This window comes from Ictidomys tridecemlineatus, chromosome 10, assembly GCF_052094955.1.
Source record: "Ictidomys tridecemlineatus isolate mIctTri1 chromosome 10, mIctTri1.hap1, whole genome shotgun sequence".
NCBI classification, from domain to species: Eukaryota; Metazoa; Chordata; class Mammalia; order Rodentia; family Sciuridae; genus Ictidomys; species Ictidomys tridecemlineatus.
The window spans coordinates 141,150,672-141,165,261 of NC_135486.1; the positions used below are offsets into that span (position 1 = coordinate 141,150,672).

The 14,590-nt window shown below is 47.8% G+C and overlaps 1 protein-coding gene across 32 annotated transcripts in view; it reads left to right on the forward strand.

The window, feature by feature from the left end:
• The window catches only part of Rbfox1 (RNA binding fox-1 homolog 1), a 2,023,047-nt gene that overhangs the window by 1,508,543 nt on the left and 499,914 nt on the right, over window positions 1-14,590 (forward strand). The window contains exon 1 of one of the 32 annotated variants that reach the window (XM_040277838.2): window positions 11,397-11,622. The exons of the other annotated variants lie outside the window; for them this stretch is intronic. Coding sequence (XP_040133772.1) covers window positions 11,605-11,622 — 18 coding nt within the window. The 5' untranslated portion in view covers window positions 11,397-11,604. Of the gene's footprint in view, window positions 1-11,396; window positions 11,623-14,590 lie in introns of those variants that run through there. 32 annotated transcript variants of the gene reach the window in all.

Here is a 14,590-nt window from a genome sequence, read left to right on the forward strand (position 1 = left end):
AGAGAAGCAACAGGGCCACGGTGTAGAGAGGGTGCATGGGGAAGGCTGTGGTGGCCACAGTGTGGACCACCGAGGGGGCTGAAGCCACGGAGCCGGGCTCAGTACAGTCGGAGTAGGCTGTTGAGCAGGCACAGACTGCAGGGACCTTGCCCATGGAGGGCGAAGTGGACGCTGGTTACATGGTGGGCATGGTGGTAAACCTGACCCATTGCTGGCTGATGGCCGCAGTCTTCGAGGGCCAACGGTTGTTAGTTTTAATTAGTGATTGTTTATAAAGCACTGATGGGTTGGTGAAAGGTCCTTCCCATGAGGGGTCATGAAGTAGAAAACTCAGCTGCCGGGGGTTGGCTGAGGACAATGTTTCTTAGCATACGCCGATAGAAAAAAACAAAAAACAAAACCTAAAACATTTGCCATTTCTCAAAAATCTGGAGCTTTCCTACAAGTATCCGTATTTCTGGATACTCTTTAAAAGAAGAATTTTTAAAAATGATTAGAAAAAAAAAACCCACACAGGTTTGGGGCCCATGTTCCAACCTGGAAACAATCTCTGTGACTGAGTAGTCGCTGCTCTGCCTAGATGACCACATGTGCTGAGCCTTCGCTGCTGTTGCCCTGACACCAGGGCTCTGCGGCTCTCTGTGTCCATACTGTGCTTTCTTCTGTGTAGTGGAGTTAAGTGGAAAGGAAATAGTGTCTTTTACCCAAGTCTTTGTTAAAAATGGAAAAATAAAAGACCTAGTCACAGGGTCCAGAAAAATTAGACAGAATATACCACATGTACCAGCACAAATGTAAAATATGCTCAAATGTTTAATATGCAAAAGTTGTACCACAAACTTTTTTTACTTCATTTCAATGGATCACTGGTGGGACCTCTGCAAGTATTTGGATTTCTTCAAATATTGCTTTAGAAATACTGTTGTTTTTTTTTTCATTTTTTGCAAATAAAAACTTTTTCTCCTGAAAACATACAGTCATAGAAACAAAATTATCCACACAGAGAGTTGTAAATACCACCTTCCCATTCTCAAGCACGATGTTCACTTCCAACACTTTGTATGTGCTATGGAATTGCCACTTTAAATTCCCATCCCACTGTCATGGTTGTATGCCCACTCATCTGCCTCCTGTGAGCTTGGGGATAATGACAGTTTCTTGTACAGTTTAAATAGTGTCACCTCTCTTGAGACCCGAGGACAGACTGCTGGTTGTTATCTTGGTTGAACACTTACTTTCTAACCGTTTTCTAACACTTGCACTTCTAGAACAGCTTGGAAGAGAGTAGTCACTGGCAATGAGTGGGAGGAGAAGGCACAGATATCTCTGCCTGATTTCTTGGAGTAAGACCCCTTAATGCCTAAGACCTGGGAGATTTTCTCTGCACAGACCTCTCCTGATGCACCTATGATTTTCTTCCCTAAAATCTCTTCAAGTCCTGGGGAGCTTTGGCTCTGGGAGGGGGGCGAAACTCCACTGAGCAAGCAGCTCTGGGCTGCACACTCTAGGCAGACTCATCCTAGTTCAGATAGTCGGGCAGGGTGGGTGGGGTTTCCTGGCTTTGGTGGGCAACGGGCTGTAAGTCCAATTGCTCACAAATATATCGGTGATCCCCATGTTGAACCCACCAAAGTAGATGCTGTTCTGCAAACCACCAGGAGTTTTACGTGATAAGTTCTCCAAAGAAAGTCAAACTTTCAGGTTGGTGTAGGCGGCAAAGCCAGTGCATTTATGAGCATCGCAAGTACAAAGTCTTCAAGATGAGCTAATCGGTGAAAAACGGTGCCATTTGTAACATCATAAACGGGGAGTTAATGGGGAGACGGTGCAGCGGAGTGCTGGTTTTGCAACCTGTCATCCTATAACTGATCAGATTTGCAGCTGAGTTCCTCAGCAGACATTCAGTATCCTGCTTGTGTCTTCTTGCTAGAATTTGTGCCTTATTAGTAACATCTTACTATATTAGTGATTTTAAAATGTTTTTGAGATTGTATCTCTTGGGTTGAGGGAAATGGGATGTTCTGAGGCTGTTGGAGTATTAGTCATGTTAAACCTGCCCCGTTAGCAGCTTTTCCTTGCATGGATACTTAAATGAGGTTTTAATATAAACAAAATGTGCTTCCGAACTGTGCTGCCATCTACCACCAATTTCTCCCCAGGAGTCAGGCACTTTGTATCCTTTTTAAGAAACCTGAGATTAAGAAACCTGAGATTGAGCGCTGACTGAGAAGTCCATGTATTTGCTCAACTCATCAAGTCACGTGGGAGAAAGTGAGGGCAGGGCCGAGTTCCTGAGTTCCCCCGAGTTACTCTGGGGCCCAGCGGATGTGGCATTGCTGCCACCACCCCAAAGGCAGGGGAGCGTCTCCTGAGGTCTCCTGGCCTCATGCTGCTTCCTGACATGGCCGGAGGCTGGTGATGGCACCGTCCCTGTTTTCCTCTCCTGCTCCTGGATTTCAAGCGGCATAGTTTTCTTGCAGAAGGGGGAGCCGCAGTGGGTAGTCGAAGGCCCTGTTCACCGCACAGGGACGTGTGGCATCAGCCAAGCTGATTTAGGTGCCACCATGGGAGAAGGCCTGACCCAGGTCTCTGTACAGCCAGCCACGTGGGCTCTCCTGTTGCAAGAGCTCCCTGACCCCAAGAGGGCAGGTGTGCTAGCAGCAAAGTGAGACCCGGGACGGGGACCTAAAGCCACATCAGTTGATTCTCTCACCTTGTGGGAGCCGGAAGTCTCCCACAGAAGTCAGCTGGCCTGGGCTCCCCGAAGGCCCCAGGGAGGGCCTGTGGCCTCTCCCAGCATCTGGCCCCAGTCTTTGGCTCTCCCTGGCTCCTGGTGCTGGTGACCATCCCCTTGTGTTGTGTGTTCTCATCTTCTTCCCCCTCTGCAGGTCGGTCTCTCAGTTAAAATGTTTCCATTTTAAAGGACACAAGTCAGTCAGTCCCACCCTCATGACTTCATTTTAGTTTGATGACTGCTGTAAAGACCCTGTCTCCTAATGAGGTCACATTCTGAGGCATGGGTGTCAGGACACTGATCTTCTCTTCAAGGTGCTCACAGGCTAGATGAGCCTCATGTTCGTGCACTTCAATATGAAAAGCAAAAATAACGATGATTTTTACGCTGGCCTTAAGGCTCCTGCATACAGACCTTTTGGGGGGACTCGGGTCCACCCATATCGGCCTCAGTCCTTGGTGTGTATTTTTGCTGTATAGGACAACGATGGCCCTGCAGGGACTGTGCAGTGCATGCTGCTGCCACCTGGGCCGCTTTGCTGTCCTTGGCCCTGTTGGGAACATGGACATTTGCCAGGGAACCCAGCTCTCCAAGACCCAGAGAACTTTGGCTCATTTCATGGGCCAGAGCATGGAACAGAGGTCAATCCGAATTCTAAATCATAAAATTGTTTGCTTAGTTTGGAGAAAATATATAATCTGTTGAGAGACAAGAGAAGTAAGGGGAGAGGATGGGACACAGAACAAAAATGTAACAGCAGGCATTGTGTCACTTGACTTGGCCAGAAAATGTTGACAAGGATCCATGACATGCTAGATGCAAGAAATGTGGAAACCGGTAGCATAGCACGGGTGTTCTTATCTTTAAGATGTTCATAGGCTACAGGGGCCTCATTTTAGTTCACTTTAATATGAAAGAAAAAAATGGCTGGTTACTGTTCCACTGGCATTAATCTTTCAACATGCAGTTTACTGAGCACTTACTGTATGACATATGAGATGCCTGGGGTTCGCTTTAGGTCATGAAGTCTCGCATCAGTTCCATGTGTGAGGATCGTCATCCTGTTTCACTGCCAACGTTCAGTGAATTCTCGAACTCACCTAAGATTGCACAGCTATTGGGGGGGGGGTCACCATCGGGCTCTTCGGTTCTTCTTCTCAGCCCTACCTTTGAGCTCAGCTGCATACATTTATTGGCAAGTCTAGTAAACAGACAAGGGTCCATTGACGGTGTGGGATGTCAATGGGGACAATCCATGTCTGGGGACATTGATGCTGGGCAGTCACGGCTAAGCCAACCCATGCCCCTTCACGTGGAAGTTCTGCCTGAGCAGAGCCGTATTTCTTGCTCCACACCAGCAGCTCCTCACCCAGCACAAGCCCCAAGTACAGGAGGAGACAGTCAGCAACTCAGACTCCTTTCTGTGTCAAGTTCGGGTTGTAAATTCTTGGAGAATTTAGTGGTGGTGTCACGTCTGTTTCTCTCCCTCTGTATAAAGAAAAATAAAATGTCATATTGAATAAGTACCTCATAAAGGCCCTCGTGTTATGATGGAGAGGGGACCAGGAAGACGAGAGGGGAAAACAAACATTTCCCAGAGAAGCAGGAAGGCGACTTCTAGGGGTCTGGGGTGCTCAGATTCTTGGTCTGGGGGTGGTTGCATGGGATGCTGGGTATGGGTGGTTGCATGGGGTGGCGGGAATGGGTGGTTGCATGCGTGGACGTGAATCTGTACATTTAAGATTAGTGCACTTCATAGAATTATGGTGCCCGGGTATTGGGGGAGGCAGGTGGGGACTTACTGTTGGATGGCTGCAGGGTTTCAGTCTTGCAAGATGGGGGAGCATTTCCGGGGGTGGACAGTGGCGATGGCTGCTAACAGCTAAAGATTCTGCATTTTATGTCTATTTTGCAAGAGAAGAAAAAGATTCATGTACTTTACTGTATAATGCTACACCTCAAGCTGAGTAAAAATGAATAAAATAAAAGGCTTACTGTCCCTTTTGGAAGGCATAATAAGGGGGGACTTGGCTACTGAGAGTGCCATCTCTAGAGTGTACCAGCACCTTGGAAACCTGATGGCACTGTGTCAGCAGATGGGAGAACTCAGGAGTGCAGACCCCTTCCCCTCCCCTGCCGCCCACAGAGGTCCTAGCAATGAGCCACCGTCTCTGTTCCTGGAAGCCCTGCACCACCGCGACTTCAGTGCCAATGAAGTGACTCTTCCTATTGAATAACTCGACAGAGCTTTAGCCTCAGGAAATGTGAGCGTGCATGTGCATTTCCCCCTCCTGTGTGTGGCCGCGTGTGTTCCTCGCGGTTTCTAGTCACTTAAGTTGGCCGGCACGTTCAGAGGCGGCTCTGTGCTTTGTTCTCAGGCTGCACCTTTTCCTAGCCTGTCCTGGCCTATGGAGCCTACTCACGACTTCATGTGGCCCAGCTGCAGGCCGGCATCAGGGAAGAGGCAGCATGTGAACCCTGGTGCGAGGGCATGCCTCCATCTCTGGTCACACAGAGCCGTCTCCACCTAGTCCTGCACGTCATTACAGATTGCCTGGGAATCAGCAGCAAACTCCTGCCTGGCCTCTCCCACTCACCTGGCCTCCAGACCACAGTGTGTGGTCAGGACCCAGTGGAGACTCCTGCCCCAGGGGACCTCCTTGGCTGAGCCCCCATGTTCCCTTCCACCCTGGATCCCGCTGGGTGAAGACCAAGGCCCTCTATCAGCAGGTCTGTCCCTCAACCTCCGTCTCTGCTGCCTGCTGGCTCCAGTCTCCCTGGTCTTGTTAAGAAACACAACAGCTGAATGTTCTTTCTCTTCTCCGTTTGGGTCCTGGGCCATGGCCGTGCTACTTGGCCACTCATCATGGAAACCAAAGAGAGAATGTCCCTGGCTGTAGAGAAATTCATCTCTAATGCTAGAAAAGTAGGAGCACTCATTTCTCATGAATCGTGGGGAGAGGAGTGGCAGTAGGCTTTATAAGGAGGACGCATTGCATTTATTAATGACCTCGATATGCACTGACTCAATGCCTATTGACCCCTTCACGGTATCTGTATCCCATAGCTCAAGCTGGGAGTTGGGGAGTTAAGGGATGGTTTTATTATTGTGCATATTTCATAATAATTGCATATTTTAAATATGTCATAATTAACGATTTTTTAAAACCATGTGGATCACCTTGGCCTCATGAATGTGAGTGATTCGAGGAAGACTTGCATGGAGAATCCAATAACCCGCCGCTCCCCTTGCTGAGGAGCTAGTATGTCTAGCCATTTCCCTGTCGAAGTCAGCTTTTTTTAGTGGCCTACATAGTCATTCAAGCCATGAGAGTTTGGGACAATATGGTAGAAATTATTGGAGTTTTTATTAAAGGAGAAGCGCTATGGCTTGAATGTGTGTCGCTTCCAAAAGTCATGTTGGAATTCAATTGCCATTGAAGCCGTAATAAGACGGGGGACCTTTAACAGGCAAGTGAGATCGGGGCTCTTACAGAAAGAACAAGGTTGATGCCCGCTGTGTGCTCTCTCCCTTCCCCCCTCTTCCCACCTTCTGCTTTCTGCCATGGGATGATGCAAGCCAGAAGCCCTCAGCAGATGCACCCCTCACTCTTGGGCTTGCTGGCTTCCCAAACTTGTCTTCATTGTGAATTATCCAGCCGAGGGAATTTTGTCACAGCAGCACAAACCTCCTAACACAAGAAGAGTTTGATTGGGACCCTGTGGCCAGAGAGATCTAGAATGGAAATGAGCAACCATATGGTTGACGGGCTTCTTCCCACCTGTGAGACAGTAGCAGTGGCTTACACCTGACCACAGGATGCTGGCGAACCACCCTGGAGATCATCCAGTCGTGTCCAAATTCCCCGGGGACTGTCCTAGTAGAGAGCTGGCCTTTTGGGGGAGCTTTCATTAGCTACTATAACCCTGACGACGTCTGGCCCCGTGAGTGTCTGCCCTCTTGGGAGTTCCATTCTGCAGCATTAGTGTCAAGTGGGAACACTCTAAAGTGTGTTAGATAAAGGTCCTGACACTGACGCAGTGGGGATTCTCACATCAGTTTTCACATTCAGTGACGTCCTTTAGTGAAGACTTTCATAAAGTTTAAAGTCTGGTGTTGATCGTCTTATGCAATCTAACACATCCCCGTGGTGCTCAATTTCTGCAAGCAGATGAGAAGCCTCTTAAACAGGCCACCACTATTTTAATCAGTGTTGGTTTTGTGTGATGCTTTGCCATTGATTAATTATTATGTGGAGCTGATAACTGGATTAATTATAGGAAAATAATTCCTCTCTGAGCAGGAGAACAAGGAGCTTTAAATGTACCCACTGTAGGAGCGTCTCCGAAGCCCATCAGCCAGGTTACAAACGGGGGGAAAATTGGTTTCGAATGGAATGTTTGCATATGTTTACTTTGTTATTAAAATGATTTAAAATGGAAGCTTTTGGGGTGGAAGTAAATAGAAAATGTCATTCTGCTCATTTCAAGGAACAAGGTTTGAGGAATTGATTGAATCATCAATTCAGCGATGAGCAGAATTTCAAATACAGACAGAATTTCCCAACACCCCCGGGGGGCGGTCACCCGATGTGCCATTTGGTCTTTTTCCACCTCGGACTCCAGAGCACAGGGATCCCTCCGGAACTTGAGCTTCGGGAAGCAGCTGTCTCCTGCGTGTGTCACTGTGATGAGGTGTTTTCCACCTTAGGGCGACTCTCCTGCTTTGCCGGGACCATGTGTTCAGGCAGGTGGAAGGGCAGGGAGCAAGCTGAGAGGAGGCAGAGGAGGCCAGCTGGGGGAATCGTTGAGGCCAACTGAGGCTGGAGGTTAAGGGTAAAAAGCAAGACATAGCAGGTGCCACTTCGCTGGCCTATTAGAGACCACCAGGCCTTCACTATGCACCGCCCTCAGATGTCCAAGAACTCACTTGTCTCACTGTGTATTTTGAATCCCCTTAAATTTGAATCCTGTCTCTTATTCCAAAATACTTATCCCAGGGGTCTCGCGTCCCCCTTTCCCTAGGGATGAGTAGGAGTCTGGGAATGTGTGGTACCCAGGATGGGCCTTGGGGACGGGTTCACTGGCTGCACTTACATGGTGGCCTCTGCCATCAGTGCCCACATCCGTCTTGGCTTCCTGGACTTCTCTGCCGTGCTCTCCCGAGGACTCTGTTGTGAGGCGTACATCCTGTCACGCGGCATCCAGCCCGTCTTCTCCTGGGGACCCGGAGATGTCTGCCCCACTCAGTCTTCAGGGCACCTTCCCTCCACCTGCTTCCCTTCAGAGGCACACTCGCCCTCCTGGTGACCTTCGAGGTCAGCTGCCCCGGTGTCTCCCAGGCCATGGGCTCAGACTCGGAGGGCGTTCGGGGAAACCCGTGAGCCGGGCAGACCTGGTGCAGTCCAGTCAAGACCCAGGAGGACCATGTGCACAGGAGAGTGCAAGTCGAGTTCAAAGACCCCACAAACACAACCCAGCAGCCGCTGATCAGATGGACCACCGGTGTGGGGGGGGGGTGTCGGGGGAGAACCTGATATAGCCTTTAGGAAATATAAAGGAGAATAATAGAACAAAACCCGATTAATGTATTGGCATTGACTTGTGCCAGAAGAGGGAGTTGGGGAGGGAGTGGAGGAGGAAGGAAGAAAGATGGTGGAGGAAAACAAACTCTTGGTGTTGGAACAGAAAGCTGTGCTCACCTTGAGGAGGAGAAAGCAGGTGTGGGTCTGTGTGGCTCTAGCAGCCTCTCACCTGCAGAGACCCCCCCTCTTTCCTTAGCGGGTCACATGGAGCTTTTGTGTGAAATAGAAGCCCATGGAAAGGGGACTGTCCAGGGGCCACATGGCAACGGCTGACCTCAGTGAATGTGGAGAGAGTCAGGGGACAGGTCTACAAATCCGCCATCAAAGACCAGAGTCCCATGGGTCTCCTGTGTGCATTTGCCCCTTGTGGAAGGAGGCCCGCCCATGAAGGGTTGGTGACCTGTCACTCTTACGTCAGAAAATGAGCCTGGAGTGAATTTCAGACATGCACACTACCACCCTGCCCTCGTGTCCTTTTCCTGTTTATTTAATCATTTATCTGTCCCTCTACCTATCTATCCATGTCTTTACCTACTTTTCCCATAGGCATCTCTATCTTAGATAGGAAATACAGAACATAAAAAAATATTTGATTCAATTGTAATAGTGCTATGTGAACTGCATGTCTAAAGTGGGGTGTGTGTGTGTGTGTGTGTGTGTGTATGTGTGTGTGTGTGTGTTGGCTCGCACATTCCAGACTATATCAAGAACCTACCATCTTAAACGCCTTCAAAAGCCAAACTTCTAAGGCAAAGACATATTAGCTAATCCCTTTGCCCTGACCTTGGGCCATGTGGGAGTGGTGGAGACTGTGGAGAAGTCTAACAAGGGCGGCTGCTGCTCGGCACCAGGCCGCTGTTGTTGCTCTGAAGGAGTTGACCTTACATGGCTGGATCATCCAATGTTTCTGACAAGCACCTCCAGGTTTCCATTTGAAATCCCCTCAGCCAAGAAAGCATGCATCCTCTAGCTCTCTGCTGCCCACCAACCTGAGACCTCTGTGACATCTTTTCACCACATCTGCATCCTGGGCACCCACCCAGAGATTGATACAGAACAGGTGTCCAGGAGAAAATGGGCACAATCAGTGAATGAACACATGCATGAAGATACCTAAAGAATGGGCTCCTTCATGATTTTTGCCCACATTTTCCTGCCTACAAGGGCACATTTTGTCCTCTAGGCACATTGAAAATGAGTGGAGATCATGCATGAACTGATCTCCATCAGCATAAATTATAAGGAAGACGGATTTCCTATTTTTCCTAAGTGTAATGACAAAGTCTGCAAAACCTCTCTAGTTTGCTTGGGATCCCCGGCTTTAGCATTCCAGTTCCTGCAACCCAGGAAACCTGCAATCCAGGTCACGCCAGGACAGGTGGCCACTCTTGTTTGCTGTGACTGAGGGACTCAAAGGTGCCACAGCCTGCTAGGTCCCTGTATGCCCATGGTGGAAGTCAGACCAGCCTGGGCTCCATGGCCTATCCTCGTTTCTCTGGGGTGGCCTCCTCTGAGGGCAGGGCTTGGGTTAGCTCCTCCCACCTCCCTGTCAGGCAGCATCCTGATGGCACTGCCTACCTACTAGGCCAACAGGTGCTTTGTCACCTGCCCAGTTCTGTGGGTGACTCCGCCATTTAGTTAATGCACTTTAATGATTTAGGTGACATTTTGCCTTGTGCAGTTTAAGGCAGAAACATAAATGAATGAGGAGTTCAGTTGAACAGTTTGCTCTCTGTGATATATGAAAATATAACTAATGGTCAAGACTCAGGTCTGAGCAAAAGATAATTTCCCCCTCTCCTTTAATGTACACTGTGTGTTTTAATATTAATTCCTCCTTTATCCATATATCAATAATTGAGCACTGCATCAATTAATATGCCGGGCAAACTGTATTCCCTATCCTCTCGTTCACGATGTATTTCAGTAATGGAGATAATTTTCAAGATAAACTATACAATTTAAAATGAACTGAAAAGAACAACTAAAAGAGGGGAATTGATTAGTGGGATTTTTTTTTTTTTTTAATAATGTCAGGAAATCTTAGCTGTGCATCCAAGCCTGTGGATTTGGTGAAGAGAGCCTGTCGAGATGATCAAGTTTTATGCACACTGCAAAATTTCCCAGGGCTGCAATTTTAAAGGATGAGAGAGGAGAAAGAAGGAATGTGCATGCATCTGTGTGCACGCACACACACACACACACACACACACACGCATGCGTGCACAGACACACACGCGCGCACACACCAAAATCTGGTCTGCTGGGGGCCTGTGTGCAGTCTCTCTCCTTGGCTTAGGAACGCTAACCATGCTGCAGGTCTCTTTGAAGCTTGGCGTTTGCTAGGTTTAGCTGGGGGGGTTGGTTTGGCTTTTGATTTGCTGAGCTGGCACACAGGATTCCAGGGCCCCACCGGCCCCCTCCCCGCTGCTGACGGGCAGGCGGCAGCTGCAGCCGCAGGACCGCAGCCTCCCAGCCCGCAATGACACGGAAGAGCCGGTAGATGGCTGCAGACAAGTGTGCTGAGCCCTGTGGTGTAGAGTAATGAGTCTGGGGAGGCCTTGACCTGACTGGATGCTGCTTTTATCTGAAGTACATTTAAAGAGATAAAGGGGAAGCCGGGGGAGCTGCACATGTTCTTTTCTCTGCGGTTGGAGCTTTACTTTGAGTTAAAAAAAAAAAAAAATTCTCGAGTCACCGATTCTGTGCAGATGTGCCTGCCTCGGGAGGATCGGCCGTCTTCCTGTAAATTCCAGCAGTGGGACTGCCATCAGGGGACGGTGTAGCGTCCGTCTGTTGGTGACCAGACCATCGCGGTTATTATCAATATCACAGTCTCATCAGTGTTTGCTTCCGCCCTGGCGCTGGCTGCCTAAAGTGCCTGGATCTGCTCATTAGACAGGCACACCAGGAATTTGTTACCTAAGCTGGCTTGACAGGAGAGAGAAGAAAGGGGAGAGTTGGGAAGGAAAAGGAGAGAGAGAGAGAGAGAGAGAGAGAGAGAGAGAGAGAGAAGGGAGGAGGGAGGAGTGAGAGAGAGGGAGAGGGAGGGAGGAGGCAGCCCGAAGCAAGTCACATCACACACAGTGCCACTGAAGGAATGCTATCCTCATAAACTCATAAACAAGCACACCAAACCTCGTGTAAGGAGAGAAGAGGGACTCTCAGCACTTGGCAGGAAAAGGCAAGAATTTCTACCCACTGGTTTCAGGTTTTCTTCCAGATACTCTTGGTGAAGTAAGGAGCCTACTGTTTGCTGACAGAGCCTTTGATTTCTCTTACAAGATGATGATGTATTTGTGGGTAGGTAGCCTCTCTCTTTCTCTCTCTCTCTCTCTCCCTCTCTCTCTCTCTCTCTCTCTCCCTCTCTCTCTCTCTCTCTCTCTCTTTCTTTTACTCTGATTAATAAATTGACTTCGGGGATAAAGATTGCAGCCCAGAGTAATCGCATTTTGTGGAAGGTGATTATGCTGTGGCAGAATAGTCCTGCGCTGCTACAGTACCATGTGTCTGCATTCCAGTGGGAGTTTAGGCAAGACCTAGCTCATTAGCATTAAGCTGCAATTTTATTTTCAGTTGCAAAAAGGAAGCAAAAAAAGAAATGCATGTGTGTGCGAGGGGGATGCATGGCTTTCTCTTTCCTTGCAACATTGGTGATGGGTGAATTCAGAAGCAAGAAGAGATGCAGGAAAGCCGGGCTAGCCACGAAGCAGATTCCCCGTCACTTGTAGCTGTGCAGGGTTTCATTTAATTACCAAGAAGGAACTGGTGTGAGAAGTGACGGCTTTGTTTGTTTTTATTATTTCTTTCTCATTCGAGTGACTATTTATTTCTCAATTTGGGGCTGTGTGCTCTAGATGAGAGCAGCGTGTGTTATTTGCCTTAACCAGGTGTGTACGCGTGCGCGAGTGTGTGTTTTACACAATTGGTCTCGAGGAAGGTGGATGGAACTGTGTGCACTTGTTCTGGCTCACTGATGAATGTTGCATAGTTGTTTTTTTTTTTTTTTTTTTCCAAGAGATCACATTAAAATACAAGCACTGAAGTGGTAACCTGTAGTTATGAATGACAGTATTTAACTGTTGAAGCAATTTAAAAAATAGCATCCTAGCATGAATGGCTTTAAAAAAAAAAATTCCTCTTCATGTTTTGGGGGACAAATTTATACTCTGAGTTTGGCCAGTAAAGGACACGTGTGAATTTCTCATGCCAGTCGCCAGCGACCTGACCGTGTGATTTTGCCTGAGAGTCCTGTTCCCTGCTCTTCCGAGGGAGGGAGGCATGTGGCAGGAGAGCTCTCCTGCTTTTCTTCTTCTTCTTCTTCTTTTATTTCCCCCCCATCAGAAGCGTCATCATTGTTGTTTGGGTTGTTAAGCAGACTTAGAAAAGCCTCCTTCTCGCCCCTCCCTCCTGTCACTCTGGTTCAGCCCAGAGCCATGAACTTCTCCTTCCCATGAACCAAGAGGCCTCTTTGTTGAATTCTTTGTTAGTCACTTGGGTCTTTTGACCCCTGATGGTGTCTCAGCCGGCTGGCTCCCCAGTGAGCCCCATGATTTAGACACCTCTCTGCCCCGCCCCCCCCCCACCTTTTGTCTGGGCCCCTTCCTCTGTTGTGACTTTAGATCCATTTTTACAAGGTTTGTTTTTGCACAATTTAATACAAGGAATCGTGGCCGTCAGAGGCAGACCTTTTGTATTATCACTTGGTCTTCATTTTCGAGCAAGTTTTCTCTTCCCACTCGCCTTTCATTGAAGAGGTGTTGAGAAATACACAATCACCTGTTTAAAAATCACATAAACTCAACAGGGCTAGCTTTACCTGAAAACATAGAATTCTCAGACCATTTATTTTTGACAATGGAGGTTGCTACGACTAAAATTTTGACTGTTTACCAAAACAAATTTTTTTAAGGCCCTAAAAAAAAAAAAAAAAAGATAGTCACATGGGATTACCACCTCAGTTATTAAGGAAATGACTATGCTAGTACTTTAGGGAAAGGAGTCTGTTCGGGGGGTTTTCATTTTGTGAGTAGATTCTGGCTAATTGCAAATATATTTCAGTTCTTTTAGGCAGTGGTGGGTAAGGTGACTGGTCCCACTTTTTCCCTGAGTGGCTAAGTGGTGACATTGATTTTTTTTTTTTTTTTTTTATGAAGTTTGCTAGCTCTTACAGGCATGTTTGCAACCAAAGCCGGGGAGAAGCCTAGCCTGCCTCAGACCCTCTCCCAGGTCCATCCCAAAAGCTTGCTGACCTGCTTCCTCATCATTAATCCTTGACTTAGGAAAGCAGTGTCCTCAATTCCTGCTTTCCTTTCCGCCCAGTTCTTCCTGGTGCTCCGTGTTTTTATTAACTGCATTTATCAAACTCCTGTCCTGTGCTCAAGGGTTCTATTTACATCTTTGATTCAGATTTCTGTTGTTGTTGTTCTGCATTCAAAAAATGGCAGAGACTTGAAATTGGAACAGCTGGATGCCCGCTGTGTAAGGAGATATGAATTAGCAAGTGGCATTAATGCCGTGAGGTTTGGGGGATTTTCCACTAGTTTTTTTTTTTGTCTTCTTCTTCTTCTTCTCTTTTTAATGCAGAGTCTTTGCTCTTGCCTTCTAGTCTGTAAATAAAAAATACTCTAAATGGGGCTGGTATCTCTGCTTAAGAGCTCATCTTGCTTTAGGAAAACGAGCCTCAGCTATATCGATGTATGAAAATAGTGTTAGCTGCTCTCTCATGGATATAAAAATGAAAATGAAGAGACGTGGAGATACAGTAAAACAGAATGCGTATTAGGTTTGTTCCTGTCATTGTTTCTTAGATTTGCTAAGCAGCCTCTGCATATGGACCCGTCTGTGTTAATGGCACATAATTTCAGTGAGTGTCTTTTTTATTAAGATTGAAAACTTTCTGTTGGGGGAGGTGCAGGAGCATGCTGGGTAGAGTCTCTCCCTGCTCAGTCATTTTGGGTGGATGAGGACTGGACAGTCAGCAGGACATTTCGGAATGGTACCCATTGCCAACAGGGTGGCCCCCAGGAGCCAGTCTGATTAAATGACTGCAGAGGCGTAGCATTCCGGTGACTTGCTCCACTCTGATGTCTGCACACGCTTTCCTGGATTTCTTCAAGCAGTTTATCCTATAAAAAATAAGATGACTAGTCTTTAATCATACTTTGTGTTTCCTAAGTGAGGACAGGTTGGTGTGCAGGAAACAGAAAGTTGGGTCCTGTGGAAACTTTGGGCAGTTCCATTCACCAAACTCGGGCACAGTAGGAGACAG